The following is a 16553-nucleotide window of genomic DNA, read 5'->3' on the forward strand; positions in this document are numbered from 1 at the left end:
CATAACCACAATACCATTATCCAAACTTAAAAACTGAATTACTCAATATCAAAAAATCAGTGTGCACACTTCCATTTGTCTGATAAAATTTTAAACAACCTAAAAAGAATAACTCATCCAAACTAAGTTCACAGAACATAACTATTGACGTGTCTTTTACATCTCTTTTCATCTACAGGTTTTCCTATCATTTTTTAATTTCTCTTGTAATTTTTTTTTTTTTTTTTTTGAGATGGAGTTTCGCTCTTGTTACCCAGGCTGGAGTGCAATGGTGCGATCTCGGCTCACCGCAACCTCCGCCTCCTGGGTTCAGGCAATTCTCTTGCCTCAGCCTCCTGAGTAGCTGGGATTACAGGCACGTGCCACCATGCCCAGCTAATTTTTTACATTTTTAGTAGAGACGGGGTTTCACCATGTTGACCAGGATGGTCTCGATCTCTTGACCTCGTGATCCACCCGCCTCGGCCTCCCAAAGTGCTGGGATTACAAGCTTGAGCCACCGCGCCCGGCCTTCTCTTGTAATTTATTTGTTGAAGAATCTGTTTTTGGTCCTGTAGTTTCCCATATTCTGAATTTTGTTCACTACATTTCCAAGGTGTATACATAGTCCTCTATCTTCTTCCCATAAGTTGGAAACGGCCTTTAGAAGCTTGACAAGACTTAGCACCTTTTGATGGCACAGTTACCTCATAGGTGATACTGTGTTCCTTCATTAGCAGAAACAATGTCAGATTGTCTCTATTTCTGTGATGCTATCAGCACTGATGTTCAATATCTAAATCTAATAGTTCTTACGGGTTCCAAAATGGTAATATTCTATCATTCCTCTTCATTTATTCACTGAATACTCTTTTTTTTTTTTTCTTTTTTTTTTTTTTTTTTGAGATGGAGTTTCACTCTTGTTATCCAGGCTGGAGTGCAATGGCGTGATCTCGGCTCACTGCAACCTCCGCCTCCTGGGTTCAGGCAATTCTCCTGCCTCAGCCTCCTGAGTAGCTGGGATTACAGGTACGCGCCACCATGCCCAGGTAATTTTTTTTTTATTTTTAGTAGAGACAGGGTTTCACCATGTTGACCAGGATGGTCTCAATCTCTTGACCTCGTGATCCACCCACCTCGGCCTCCCAAAGTGCTGGGATTACAGGCTTGAGCCACTGCGCCCGGCCTCACTGAATACTCTTATTAAGAGCAACATATGGCCAGGCATGGTGGTTCACATGTGTAATCCTAGCACTTTGGGAGGCCGAGATAGGTGGATCACCTGAGGTCAGCAGTTCAGGACCAGCCTGGCCAACATGGTAAAATCCTGTCTCTACTAAAAAAATACAAATATTAGCTGGGTGCGGTGGTAGGCACTTGTAATCCCAGCTACTCAGGAGGCTGAGACAGGAGAATTGCTTGAACCTGGAATGCGGAGGTTGCAGTGAGCTGAGGTCATGCCATTGCACTCCAGCCTGGGCCACAAGAGTGAAACTCCGTCTCAAAAAAAAAAAAGAGAAACTTATCTCTATCTACTACCTATTCATACAATTATTCTTTTTTTTTTTTTTTTTTTTTTTTGAGATGGAGTTTCACTCTTGTTACCCAGGCTGGAGTGCAATGGCGCGATCTCAGCTCACGGCAACCTCCGCCTCCTGGGTTCAGGCAATTCTCCTGCCTCAGCCTCCCGAGTAGCTGGGATTACAGGCACGCGCCACCATGCCCAGCTAATTTTTTGTATTTTTAGTAGAGACGGGGTTTCACCATGTTGACCGGGATGGTCTCGATCTCTCGACCTCGTGATCCACCCGCCTCGGCCTCCCAAAGTGCTGGGATTACAAGCTTGAGCCACCGCGCCCGGCCTCATACAATTATTCTAAGAAAGAAAGGCAGGATAAATGCTTCTTTTCCTTTAAATTTATGCTTTTTAAATGTTAGTTTCTAGTAACTTCCAATGATGAATAATTTGCTGTATCATTAATAATTCATAAAATTAAGTGTATTTTGTGCACTGCTAACACATTGCAGTCATTATATGTATTGATGCTCAAACAGTCCCATCTCTGGCCAACTGGAGCCTCTTCAAATTGGCTCCTCTTCCCTGACCACCCCATGTTGGGGTCACCACCTGCAGGGATCTGTCCTGCAGACCCTGACGATGGATAAAGTACACTGACACACAGATATGCTTTGCCAGTTCGGCTGAGGGTCTGTGGCTGCTTACAGGCTCCCTGGAGAGTGCTGAAAACAGTTGCAACAGCCGGCCCCTAACAGTCAGAGAGACTTGCATTTCTTGAGTAAAGTTTAACTGACAAAGGCTTGAGTCAACACCACTAGAGTGACAAGATTTAAGGACAGGTTCCCATACCCAAAGGAAACACCGTTAGAGGGTAATGTCCCTGGTTGACCTTCCCCAGAGAGGGCCATCCAGCTCAAGTTTAAAGACCGCAAAAGTAAACAAGTTAGTTAGGTAAACTGCCCTACATACCCTATTTGCTTTACTTATAAACTAAATATAAAGGGGATTCAGGCTGCCTTCAGCCAAGAACTACAGAAAAAATAGGCCTTCCAAAAGGGTTTGAGACTATATTCTATATGTTCTCTAATATTTTTCCCTTAATATATTTTGCCACCACCCTGAGTGAATTCCCACAATCCCATCTAAAATTACTCCATTCACTCATTATAATTTTCCACATCCTTACCATACTCACTTTTCTTTGTAATACCCAATTACTTGAGGATATTTTAGTAATCCATTTACTGATTTAATGTGGGTAATCCCCCATATAGGCAAGGAATGAGAGCTAAGCAGAACTCTGGCACAGTTAGGGCTTGAGGAATATCTTACTTTATAGTGTTACTACTCAGCTATTTCCTTTTATATAATCCTTTACATAATTATATATTAGTTTATAGAACTAGGGCTTGAAGCCTCCCTTTATATAATCCTCTATATATAATCATTAATAGTTGATAGTATGAGTGCCTAAAGAATATTTCCCTGCATATATACCTATAATTATATCTTAGTTCATAATCGGAGGAATGCCTAGAGTGGACACAGTGCAGAGCATGATTTAAGGGAAAAACAGTTATACCAGAACAAGAATCCATGGCCCAGGCGGCAGCATTCAGTATCATAAAGATACCTGCTGTATGGCAGGCCTGGGGCGAGAGCCACTCCTCCTGATAAAGGAGTTGTAAGATCTTGCTCCAGTTCTTGTGGAAGGCTGCCCTCAGAACGGCAATCCACCTCGGTGACTGTGAACTTTATCAGCTCTTGCTACTGTGCTGCTTGAAAAGCATCTTCCCATAGAATCCATTGGAAGCTGCCAGAAGGTGGCGGTAACCTTGACAGCTCTGTCACTGCTATATGACTTAAAGCATCCTCCTATAAATCTTCTTAGAAGTACTTTTCCCATAGATGGAAGTATTGCACCCTGCACCCTCTTCACTGCGCATGGCCCACCTTCAAGCCTTGGTGACCTAATGGAGGTGGACCCCTTACTGCACACGGCCCTTGCCTTCGTGGGAACAGGCCCCTTGCTGCGCACTGTCCACCTCCTGGCCTATGTGACCTAATGGGGGTGGATCCCATGTTTTAATGCTCATGACCCATCACTATCCTTAAAGATGATTTCACTCACTGCCCTGCCCCCCTAACCTATACACAATAAATACTCATGCTTCTGGACATTCAGGGCCTCACCGGCCTCGCCTGACTCTGCTTTATAGGTGGCATGGCCCCCCGAGCCCACCTGCATTTTTCTTGTACTTCTGTGTCCTGTCTCTTTATTTCTCGGATCCTGCACCTCAGCACAGCATAAGGCTCACCCCACGACTCTGTGGGGCACTCAGCCATACATCTGACTCCCAACGTGCCCTACAATTTATTTACTTGTTTACTGCAGATTCCTCACTACAATTTAAACTCCATGAACAGAGGGCAATGAAAAAAATATATACATAAAAGTCAAAATACAAAAGATGAGCCAGAAAGGGATTAGATCCAAAATACAGGTAAAATGGAATCACTAGGGAAGACATTTTCCCCTACTGAAATAGAGGAAAGAAAAGGGAGGGAAAGAAGACAGAAGAGAAACAAGTGATAAATGGAAGTATGGATGAAATTTCTTTGGTTGCTAATGCTGAGAAGATCTAAATTTTCTTCCCAAGTTTCAGGTCTCTTCCTCACAACTGACATTTAAGGGGGTGTCTGCTTCCCAAACAGCAGGTCTGGCCATGCCACAATGGCTGACCTCTGACTGATCAACACTTACCTAGGCTCCATCTTCTCTTCTCATTTCTCACAACCAACCAGGGCTCTTTCCCTTGTTCCAATAGGGTGATCACATCTGGTTTAGAAATGGAACATCCTGCTTAAAAGCAAATCATAGAACATAATAAAGAACTTATTTAAGACTTCAAACCAAAGGTAACTATCAGAATTGAAAAGCATTCGTAGCATAGAGTTACTTTAGGATCACAAGGAAAAACAAGAACAGACAAGTAGGGACCTGGTCTTATTTTAATTTAAACTTACACAGGCTCTGTCTCTTGAGAGAAGAGTTGAAAGCACTTGTTTCAAATTGTGCCTCTCTTTCCTATGTCAGCAGAGCAAATAATTCAACCTCTCTGTGCCTCAGTTTTCTCAGATGCAAAAAGGGGTAACAGTAACGTGTACACGTAGCATTGTTGTGAGATTTGATTTAATCTAAGTGTTTAGATGAGTGCTTGGTACATGTTAACCATTATACATGTTCATGAGGTACTACATTCACTATTTTTTAAATATTATTTTACTAACTGGAAAATAAGTTTCTTGTCAAAATATGCATGCCGTTACATGCAAATTCATGTATTTTAAACTTAATCACAAGCAGTTAAAATATGTCTGGTGGCTGGGTGCGGTGGCTCATGCCTGCAATCCCAGCACTTTGAGTGGCCAAGGTGGGCAGATGACAAGGTCAAAAGATTGAGACCATCCTGACCAACACGGTGAAATCCTGTCTCTACCAAAATAGAAAAATTAGCTGGGTGTGGTGGCACATGCCTATAGTCCCAGCTCCTCAGGAGACTGAGGCAGGAGAATCACTTGCACCTGGGAGGTAGATGTTACAGTGAGTTGAGATCATGCCACTGTACTCCAGCTTGGTGACAGAGCAAGATTCCATCTCAATAAATAAATAAATAAGTAAATAAGTATGTTGTAGGAAATTGAATACTGTCCACTTAAGTTTTAACAAACTGTCCATTCAACCCAACATCACATATATTGTAAAAGCTCTTTTAATAGCTATGTAGAGCCAGACACCTCTGTCTTCCCATTCTCACTGTAAATGAGTTCATGAATAACATAGACCATCTATAGCAGTATGAAATCAGATTTCTTTGACAATGGTTTTGCCATGAGTGTCTAAGAATTTATATCCAGCTGTCATTAAAGAGCAGTAATAACAGAAAAGTCAAAGAAAAATGTAAAGGTCACCAAACTATGGGGAAAGATGAAGCTGCTTAATAGTAGTACCTACTGTCAAACCACAAAGCAGATATTTAGCTAGTTTTCAGAAAGAGAGCCCAAAAATTCAGTCCTGTGAATGTCTAAGTTATTTGACACAGACAGGCTTACCTAGTGACACCAAGTTGCTATAGTTCTCTAATATCACATCTCTGTACAAATTCCTCTGATATGAATTCAGGCATTCCCACTCTTCCTGAGAAAAGTCTACAGCCACATCTCTGAACATCACCAAATCCTGAAATGATAAATGCACTTATTATTTGTAAGATAAATGAAAATATTTTGACGATGGAAGAGGTGGCTGGGTATAGTGGCTCAATACCTCTAATTCCAGCACATTGGGAGGCTGAAGCAGGAGGAATGCTTGGGTCCAGGAGTTTGAGACGAGCCTAGACAACACAGCGAGACCTTATCTCTTAAAAAAAAAAAAGTAGTCTGAGTGTGGTGGTTCATGCCTGTAATCCCTGCACTTTGGGAGGCTGAGGCAGGTGGATCACCTGAGGTCGGGAGTTTGACCTCATGTTTCTCCATGACCAACATAGAGAAACCCCATCTCTATTAAAAATACAAAATTAGCCGGGTATGATGGTGCATGCGTATAATCCCAGCTACTTGGGAGGCTGAACCAGGAGAATCGCTCTGGGAGGCAGAGGTTGCAGTGAGCCAAGATTGTGCCATTGCACTCCAGCCTGGGCAACAAGAGTGAAACTCCGTCTCAGAAAAAAAAAGTGGAATAAGGATTTCAATGATATATGTTCACTTCATTGATCAAATAAACAGACTTGGGCTGGAAGCCTGTGAGGTGAGAAGGTGGCAGTAAAGATGTGAGTATGACTAAAGCAGAATATCTCTATGTTCTTAAAGATTTCCATAATAAAAGACCAGGGTTTGGCAACATTTTCTGTAAAGGACCAGTATTTTAGGCTTTGCATACCACATATGGTCTCTGTTCCACATTCTTCTTTTTTTTTAATGTAATAATTATTTTAAAATTTAATTCGCTTGCAGCCTGGTCCAAAACAAGCTATGGTTTGTGGGCCAAATTTGTAGTATATATACAAATTTGTAGTTTGCCCACCACTGCTATGGCCAAAACTTCCTATGTACCACGGAACAGGAGATAATTTTATTTATTTTATTTATTTCCAGACACATTCAGGTAATTATTGGGATTTCTAAATTAACCAAAATAGGTTCATAGGAACACTACTTGCAAAGGACCTAAAAAGTTCTCAATAAATGGGATTTATTCTATTCTCTTTTCCTTTAAAGATAAAAAATAATAATATTTGGTGGGATTTTCCCCAAAACATGAACTCTATTTTTAAAAAGTAGAGTTTGCATAAAATTTAACAATTTCTTCCAGATATAACTTTATCATTATAATGTATCATTAGCATTTTTATTATAACAGACCCTTAATTTAATATTTATAGTTTACTGCATGATACAGTAGTCCCCCCTCACTCAGGGTTTTGCTTTTCTCAGTTTCAGTTACCCATAGTCAACCATAGTCGAAAAATATTAAATGGAAAAATTCCAGAAATAAACAATTCTTAAGTTTTCAGTTGCATTCCATTCTGAGTAGCATAACAAAATCTCACACTAACCACTCCACCCCACTTGGGATGTGATATTCTTTCTCCAGCATATCAACACTGTATATACTACCCGATTATTGGATCAAAATAACGTAGTATATATAGGGTTTCATACTATCTGAGGTTTTCAGGCATCCACTGAGGGTCTTAGAATGTATTCCCCTTGAGTAAGGGGGACTCCTGTACTCCATCTGATGGATATGTTATACTTAATAATGATTATATTTAGATATAGCTATACTTTTAAATATACTATATTTAGAATTTACATTACAAAAAATCTCTAAAGCTACCGATGTCCAATATTCTAGTATAGCAATATGTGGATATTGAGCACTTGAACTGGAGCTAGTCCAAATTCACATGTGCTGTAAATGTAACATATATGCCAGATACCAGATAGTGAAGACTTTAAAAAATAAGGTAAGCCGGGCGCGGTGGCTCAAGCCTGTAATCCCAGCACTTTGGGAGGCAGAGGCGAGTGGATCACGAGGTCAATAAATTGAGACCATCCTGGTCAACATAGTGAAACCCCGTCTCTACTAAAAAAAAATACAAAAAATTAGCTGGGCATGGTGGCGCGTGCCTGTAATACCAACTACTCAGGAGGCTGAGGCAGGAGAATTGCCTGAGCCCAGGAAGCGGAGGTTGCGGTGAGCCAAGATCGCGCCATTGCACTCCAGCCTGGGTAACAAGAGCAAAACTCCGTCTCAAAAAAAATAAATAAATAAATAAGGTAAAACATATTGATAACTTATGTGTATTTTTTTATTTTATCTTGGTTTTGAGACAGGATCTCACTCTTTCATCTAGGTTGGAGTGGCATGGCACAATCACAGCCCATTTATTGATCACAGCTCGCTGCAGTCTCGAACTCCTGGGTTCAAGCAGTTCTCCCACCACAGCCTCCCAAATAGCTGAGACCACAGGCATATGCCACCATATCTGGCTAGTTTTTGTTTTGTTTTGTTTTTGTAGAGATGGGATGTTGTTAAGTTGCTCAGGCTTGTCTCAAACTCCTGGGCTCAAGCAGTCCTTCTGCCTCAGCCTTCCAATTCCAAAATGCTGAGATTACAGGCATGAGCTACCACTGTCAGGGCCCGGCCATGACTTTTATATTATACTTTGAAATAATATTTTGGCCATATTGGGTTAAATAAAAGACATTAAAATTAAATGCATGTGTTTCTTTTCACTTTTTAAAAATGTGATTACTGAAGTATTTGTTTAAAATATTTGGCCCCATCCAAATCTCATCTTGAATTATAGCACCCATAATTCCCATGTGTTGTGGGAGGGACCCAGTGGGAGACAACTGAATCATGGGGACAATGTCGTAAGTCTCATGGGATCTGATGACTTCATAAGGGGTTTCCCCTTTCACTTGGCATTCATTCACTCTTTGCCTGCCACCATGTAAGATGCGTCTTTTACCTTCAGCCGTGATTGTGAGGCCTCCCCAGCCATGTGGAACTGTGAGTCCATTAAACCTCTTTTTCTTTATAAATTACCCAGTCTCAGGAGTGTCTTTATCACTAGTGTGAAAACAGACTAACACAGATACGGATGGAGAAGACAGGGGTACTTAGGAATCTGGCTGGCTCCATCCCTCACTGGAATGGGAAAGACTGGGGAGCAGCTTTTGATTGGGACTCTGTTAGAAAGTTGCAGAATAACAAATGAGAATGTTCACATAACCTGAAAAAAATGAAAGAATTCCAAGTAGAGAGAAATTCCAACTTACACGAGCCATGATTTTAGAATTGCAAGAACCGGTCAATTTTCCTCAAGGTTCATTTACTTCAGAAGCAGGGTCCAGAGATGCTAGAGCTGGAGAAAGAACGTGTAAAATGATGAGAAGAAAATTGCCTCAGGGTTCGCAAATTTTAAAAACCGGTACTACTTATCTATTCCTAGATGCAATTCCCACCCCCAACACACAAATTTCGATAGGTAAGAGGTAGGTTAGACAAATATGTCCTCCCCAAAACCACAGAGAAATCAGCTCAACTGCACAAGGAATTGCAGAGCAGAGACTCTGCAGCATCAACGCATATGTCTAGACACTAGAGTGGGAGGGCTTCCAGTTGGTCCCCAGTTGTGACCCCAGGGCAGGCTGGTTTGGAACAAGAATGGGTTGTGCAGACCTGTCCTGAACTGATCCTCCTCCCTCCATCCCCACCTTCTCAGCTGAAAAGGGGTTACACCATCTAAACCAGAACTTCTTTCTTGGCCTTAGGAATCTGGCTGGCCTCCCCAAACATGAAGACAGAAAATAGCATAGACAAGAATTTCCCAAACTTTGCTCAAATTGGAATCACCTGGATATCTTTAAACTGTTGCCTGGCTCCTAGCCTTAAACACACTGATTTAATTAGTGTGATGTGGGATTTAGGATTTTTTTTAACTACCTCCTCCTCTCATGGACGTTTACAACAGGGAACAAAGTTTGGCAGTCAAACTTTAGTATGCATCAGAATCACGTGGAGGGCTTGTTAAAACACGGCTTGCTAGGTCTCACTCCTGGAATTTGGTATTCAGCAGGTATGGAATTGGGCTTGAAAATTTGCATTTCTAAAAAGTTTCCAAGTGATGCTGATGCTGCTGGTCCAGATGCCACACTTACAGAACCACAGCTATAAAACACCTGTAGAAAGGCTATATAGCAGCCTTTATTATGGCAAAACTGCAAGTGCACATTGGGATCTCTTCCCCCAGTCTTAAATACCATTCTCAGAGCTCTCTGCTCCTTATTTTCCTATTCAGGATCATCAATATTGCCTGCATGATCTCAATTACCAAGAAGTTTTTCTTGGTACTCCGACTTAAAGAAGTAAATTTGTGAAACCTGAGCATGAGTAATGTTCTAGAAAGTAGAAATAAGCTAGGTGCAGTGGCTCATGCCTGTAGTTTCAGAACTTCAGGATGCCCAGATGGGAGGATTGCTTGATGCCAGGAATTGAAGACCATCCTGGACAACATAGTAAGATCCTGTCTCTAAAAAAAAATTCATTTAATTAGCTGGGTGTGTTGGCACCTGCCTGTATCCCTAGGTACTTGCGAGACTGAGGCATTAGAATTGTTTGAACCCAGGAATTCAGAGTTTCAGTGAGCTATGCTCTTTCCACTGCACTCCAGCCTGAGTGACAGAGTAAGATCCTGTCTCTTTAAAAAAAAAAAAAAAGAACAAAATAGAAAAAAGAACCTATCAACTTATCACTTAAAATCTACTAGTAAGAAGGAGAGCATATTGAAGGAACTAGAGTAGCTGATTTGAAAAAGTTATTACACCTCATAGTTACTAAGGTGTTGGGGAAATGGAGACTCAATGATATAATGTAGAAAGAATGAAATAGTATGTGGATAGAAGTGTTTAAAATAGGACCAAAAAAGCTGGAAAGAACCTAAATATCCTTAAGCAATGTTAAATAAATTATCATGCATTTACACAATGGAAAATTCAACAGCCAAGTGCAGTGGTTCACATCTATAATCCCAGCACTTTGGGAGGCCAAGGCAGGTGATCACTTAATAAGTCCAAGAGTTTGAGACCAGCCTGGCCAACATGGAAAAACCCTATCTCTACCAAAAATACAAAAAATTAGCCGGGCATGGTGGTGCACGCCTGTGGACCCAGCTCCCTGGGAGGTTGAGGTGGGAGGATTGACAAAGCCCAGGAGGTCGAGGCTGCAGTGGGCCCTGTTCATGCCACTGCATTCCAGCCTGGGCAAGAAAGCATTACCCTGTCTTAAAGAAAAGAAAAATAAGCACCCATTAAAATGAAGATAAAATTCATATTTGATGTCAGGAGAAGACAGCCACTACATATTGTTGGGAGAAGATAGGTTAGAAAATCTTCTACATACAAAATAAAAAATGATTATATATATTTTGGCAGGAAAACTACATACACATGCATACATGTATACGCATGTGCATAAAACAATCTGTGAACTGGAATAAAATTTTATTGTTACCTCTACTTGATGGTATCCCAGTCCTAGGTGATCCTTATTTGCTCCTCCCTGGAGTCTTTTTTTTTTGTTTTTTGAAATAGGGCTTCAGTCTGACACCCAGGCTGAAGTGCAGTCTAGGATCTCCACTCACCGCGACCCCCATTTCCAGGGCTCAAGTGATCCTACTACCTCAGCCTTCTGAGTAGCTGGGCCTAAAGGCACATGTCACCACCCTGGCTAATTTTTGTAGTTTTTGCAGCCATGCAGTCTATGTTGCCTAGCCTGGTCTCAAACTCCTGGACTCAAGTGATCCACGTGCTTCCACCTCCCAAAGTGCTGGGAGCCCCTGTACCTGGCCTGAATTTTTTAATTTAAAATTTATATCACTTATACCTCAACACAAATTCAAAATAGCTATGCAAGCTTGAGCCCCTGTACCTGGCCTGAATTATTTAATTTAAAATTTATATCACTTATACCTCAACACAAATTCAAAATAGCTATGCAAGGAATATCACAAAAAGCTCCAACAGTCCCATCCCTGCTACTCTGCCCCATCTTGCAAATATAGAGGCAACAATTTTTACCTCTATTAGCTGCTCCTTTTGGTATTTAAACTCCATACATTTAAAAAAATGTTAATATTTCTATTTCTAAATTTTCAGTTGTAATCATTAATTCACTTTCTACTATGGCACCCATGGTTTTAGCTACCTTTTACCTACCCACCTCCCAACCACATATACATAGCTGTAGTCCCTTTGTCTTTTCGATATGGTTTTATTCTTTTTTTTTTGAGACGGAGTTTCACTCTTTCACCCAGGCTGGAGTGCAGTGGCACAATCTCAACTCACTGCAACTTCCGCCTGCTGGGTTCAAGTGATGGCCCCGCTGCCTCAACCTCCCAAGTAGCTGGGATTACAAGCATGCACCACCATGCCCAGCTAATTTTTGTATTTTTTGTAGAGATGGGGTTTCGCCATGTTGGCCAGGGTGGTCTCGAACTCTTGGGCTCATGTGATCCACAAGCCTCGGCCTCCCAAATTGTTGGGATTATAGATGTGAATCACTGCACCCAGCCTCAATATAGTTTTATTCTATTTCAGGGTAAATCAGTTTTTAAATTTAGTTTATATTACTGTGAATAAACACTGTTACCAACTGAACTATGTAGTATACTCAGGCAATTTTGCCTTCTTTGCATAAGACTTTTTCTTCTCTGAGATTAAAATAATCTTGTTTTTTGTAAATTTAGTTTTCTAAGACATTATCATTAATTCATTTCCCCAAATCATGTAATTGAAGGATGAAGCTCCTGCTACAAAATAGCACAGCTGGCTGGGCATCGTGTCTCATGCCTGTAATCACAGCACTTTGGGAGGCCGAAGCGGGCAGATCACGAGGTCAGGAGATCAAGACCATCAGGGCTAAAACAGTGAAACCCTGTCTCTACTAAAAATACAAAAAATTAGCCAAGCGTGGTGGCACACACCTGCAGTCCCAGCTACTCGGGAGGCTGAGGCAGGAGAATCACTTGAACCCAGGAGGCAGATGTTGCAGTGAGCTAAGATAGCGCCACTGCACTCCAGCCTGGGCAACAAAAGTGAAACTCCATCTCAAAACAAAACAAAACAAAAAACAAACCCACACAGGTTTGTAAAAAACTATTTTGGGAAAATATGTTCTTAAAACATCAATAATTGTTATTTCTGGACATTGGGACCATTGATCATTTTAATTTTCTTTACAGGTTCCGTAGTTACTAATATTTCATGCTTATATTAATTCTATCAGCTAGGCTGGGCGTGGTGGCTCAAGCCTGTAATCCCAGCACTTTGGGAGGCCAAGGCGGGTGGATCACGAGGTCGAGAGATCGAGACCATCCTGGTCAACATGGTGAAACCCTGTCTCTACTAAAAATACAAAAAACTAGCTGGGCGTGGTGGCGCATGCCTGTAATCCCAGCTACTCAGGAGGCTGAGGCAGGAGAACTGCCTGAGCCCAGGAGGCGGAGGTTGCGGTGAGCCGAGATCGCGCCATTGCACTCCAGCCTGGGTAACAAGAGCAAAACTCCATCTCAAAAAAAAAAAAAAAAATTCTATCAGCTACTTCCACTGAAAAAAATTTTTAAATGATTAGGAAGATAGGCTACTTTACAGTCATTAAGAAAATTATGGACCAGGCATGGTAGTTCACGCCTGTAATCCCAGCACTTTGGGAGGCCAAGGCAGGTGGATCAGTTGAGGTCAAGTGTTCCGGACCAGCCTGACCAACATGGTGGCCCTCTAATAAATAGAAAAAATTAGCCAGGCGTGGTGGTGGGGGCCTGTAATCCCAGCTACTTGGGAGGCTGGAATTGCTTGAAACCCAGGAGGTGGAGTTTGCAGTGAGCCAACATTTCGCCACTGCACTCTAACATGGGCAACAGAAGCAAAAACTCCATCTCAAAAAAAAAAAGAAAAGAAAAGAAAAAAGAAAGAAAGAAACAAAGAAAGAAAGAAAATTGTTATTAAATGAGCCCTGCATAAATGGTGACAAGAGGGAAGTGTGCTGAAAAAATAATTTCCGCCAGTTCCTGAGTATTATATCTCATCAAGACCCTGAAATAGTTCGGTGAAGGATTACAATCCTAGTTTATGACATTTCCAAAGTGATTAAGAGCCAGTAAGAACAGCAGACAAAAACAAACGCTCATTTCACAGCAGCTATTAATAATGTGCATTTACCCCTCCTCACCTCTCAAAAAATAACCAATTATTAAATACTTAGCAACTTAGTATTTAAATATTACACTGTTGCAAAATAACAAATCTTTTTTTTTTTTTGAGACGGAATTTCGCTCTTGTTACCCAGGCTGGAGTGCAATGGTGCGATCTCGGCTCACCGCAACCTCCGCCTCCTGGGTTCAGGCAATTCTCCTGCCTCAGCCTCCTGAGTAGCTGGGATTACAGGCACGTGCCACCATGCCCAGCTAATTTTTTGTATTTTTAGTAGAGGCGGGGTTTCACCATGTTGACCAGGATGGTCTCGATCTCTTGACCTCGTGTTCCGTCCGCCTCGGCCTCCCAAAGTGCTGGGATTACAGGCTTGAGCCACCGCGCCCGGCCAAAATAACAAATCTTTATTGCAGTACTCAAGATTCATATGTAACAACAATTTCTTGAAGATTCTTATTTACAACAATAAATCTTCTCAACATTATAGTTTTTTCTTATGCTAAATACAAACATAATTCTTATTAATGTGTAACATTCCATCACACGGATGGAGTGTGATTTAACCATTTACATATTGCTAGATATTAATTTTATAAAAGAACATCCAAAAAGTAATTCCCAGTGATGTCATTTATTTCTAGACAGAATTAATGTTGTTGGAGCTTATACAACTCTGATATCATGAAATGATATATTTCCTCCCTCCCCAGTAAAAATTAACCATTTACAAATACATACAATTCTGTATATAATCTTAAAATATCTTTGTTGCCCTGAAAGCGCATAAACAGAGTCCGAGGATTTAGGAATCTCTGTTCTGGGGTCCACTGGAGGGTCTGGCTCATTTTCCTGCTTGCAAGCATCCATCATAATTACCTTCACATTTGCATTGCTCTTGGGAATACAGAAAGCTAATAGGGAATGACTAAGCATCATCATTTTAATACCAGAAGCTAGTATGAATTAAGGATTCACTATGTGCCAGGCATTCTCCTAAAATCCTTACAAATATTAATTCATATGATCTTCAAAACAACACCGTGAAGTATACACTATTACAATTCTTAGGAAACTGCAGCACAGACTGCTTAAACTCGTTCAGATTTAAGTGGCAGTCAGAATTCAAATCCTTCTCTTAATCTAGGTTCGAAATTCTTAACCACTACATTACACTACACCTCTCTCAGTCGATCCAAAGATATACCCAAAATAAACTCACGTTGCCAAACCTCAAACCACATCTGGCTGGTACCAAAAACTTTTATTTATGGATTTCCGGGGGGGGGGGGAATCTCCACTGCTACCCCGGAATCATTAAACATATCTAAACCCTAAAAAAAGCCTCCTTACCGAATAAATTAAAAACAAAGCATGAACATTAATCTCCAGCAAGGGTATTTCCATATCATCAAAATCCTTAGAAAAACAGCACTCACAGAGCAATCGAATATACAGCCTACAGTTAACTATCCATGTGTCTAACTATAGAACAGCATGAAGTAGGCATTAAAAAAGGGAAATCTATTAATTAGGTCCCCTGCTATTAACTAGGTAGGGAAATCCTAAGGCCTAAATCAGTGAATAAACAGATCATTTTTAAGCAGAATTTTAAACGGAAGGAAATCGAACGCATTTCACAGAAACAAAGAAGCAGCACAAACTCACACGGAACCGGCTTTTCAGAAGAGCAGCTGCGATTCGTTTCTCCTTCTCAAGCGCCTTCTCCGGAAACCGGCAGGGCTGGGGAAGCAGACCAAGTTCAGGACACCCCAGGCTTTTCTTGACTCGATCAGAACCCACCCTCCACGCTTCCCTGGCCCCAGCGAACCGCCACCTGCATGCACAAATGGAAACGACAGGGCAGCGGCTCCGCAGTCACCAGCGTCTGGGTTCGCAGCTCCGGGTACGCTGTAGTTCGGCACCCAGTTGCCGGAGCCCCGGGACCACCCACAATGTCTTTTCGCAACTGTCGGCGTGTCCTCTCAGGCCCCAGACACCCGCCCCGGATCTAGGTCGCAGCGTTTTGCAGGGGACCTTCATCCTGGAGCGTCCACCTCTGACCTCTCTCTCTTGGGCCTTTTCGCTAAGGCCGAGCCTAAGTGGCTGAAGCGCGGATGGGGATGCGCGGGGCCTCGGTCTCCAGTTACACCGCAGGCCGCACCCACGAACCGGGCCCGGCACAGTTACTGCCTCCAGCGCCTCCAGGCCTCAGGGCTGCGTAAGCTCAGTCCCGAGAAAAAACGCACAGCGGCCTGAGGCTCCACAGGTACCTTTTCTCCACCTCCGGTCCGGCCTGCAAAGCCTGGCCCAACCCGCGCTCTTTTCCCTCAGAAAAGCGGCGGCCACAGCCGCGCCCGGCGCCCGGCGCCCACCTCTTCAGCCTCACCCGACTCGGAGGCTCGCCCAGCCCGAGTCAGCGGCGCCAGGATACTGGAGAGCGCCCGTCCCCGACGCGAATGCGCAGGCGCGCGGAGGGCGGGTCCGAGGCCGGGAGGGGCGCTTGGGGCCAGGTCTCGGCGGGGACAGTCTGGCAGGGGAGACGTACCCAGAGGGGCGACAGTGTCCCGTGCCTCAGGCCTCTACCTCTAAGTCGGCCCTGTGACTGACCAGTGCCATTAAAGATAATCCGGGCCTGCCTCCCTGTGGGCACTGCGGTCCAACATTTAAAAAACCGATACTGCGGCTTTTTTCTGTTGGTTCTCGGGACTGCAAGCCCCGCCGCGCCCCCCAGCGCAGCCTTACCGGAGCCTTTGAAAGTCGGCTTCTGTCCGGAGTG

The 16553-nt window shown here is 42.6% G+C and overlaps 1 protein-coding gene across 2 annotated transcripts in view; it reads right to left on the reverse strand.

The window, feature by feature from the left end:
- Positions 1 to 16438, reverse strand: part of ZFP30 (ZFP30 zinc finger protein) — a 28858-nt gene extending 12420 nt beyond the window's left edge. The window contains exons 1-5 of one of the 2 annotated variants that reach the window (XM_074386463.1): positions 16048 to 16438; positions 15443 to 15517; positions 8849 to 8934; positions 5612 to 5738; positions 4263 to 4361 (exon numbers count right to left, since the gene is read on the reverse strand). In XM_074386463.1, the coding sequence (XP_074242564.1) occupies positions 4263 to 4361; positions 5612 to 5738; positions 8849 to 8857 (235 nt within the window). In that variant the 5' untranslated portion in view covers positions 8858 to 8934; positions 15443 to 15517; positions 16048 to 16438. Of the gene's footprint in view, positions 1 to 4262; positions 4362 to 5611; positions 5739 to 8848; positions 8935 to 15442 lie in introns of both variants that reach the window. The other variant, XM_039465389.2, reaches the window with a different exon arrangement.
- Between the last annotated feature and the right edge of the window lie 115 nt (positions 16439 to 16553).

Source organism: Saimiri boliviensis, chromosome 14 (genome assembly GCF_048565385.1).
Source record: "Saimiri boliviensis isolate mSaiBol1 chromosome 14, mSaiBol1.pri, whole genome shotgun sequence".
NCBI lineage: Eukaryota > Metazoa > Chordata > Mammalia > Primates > Cebidae > Saimiri > Saimiri boliviensis.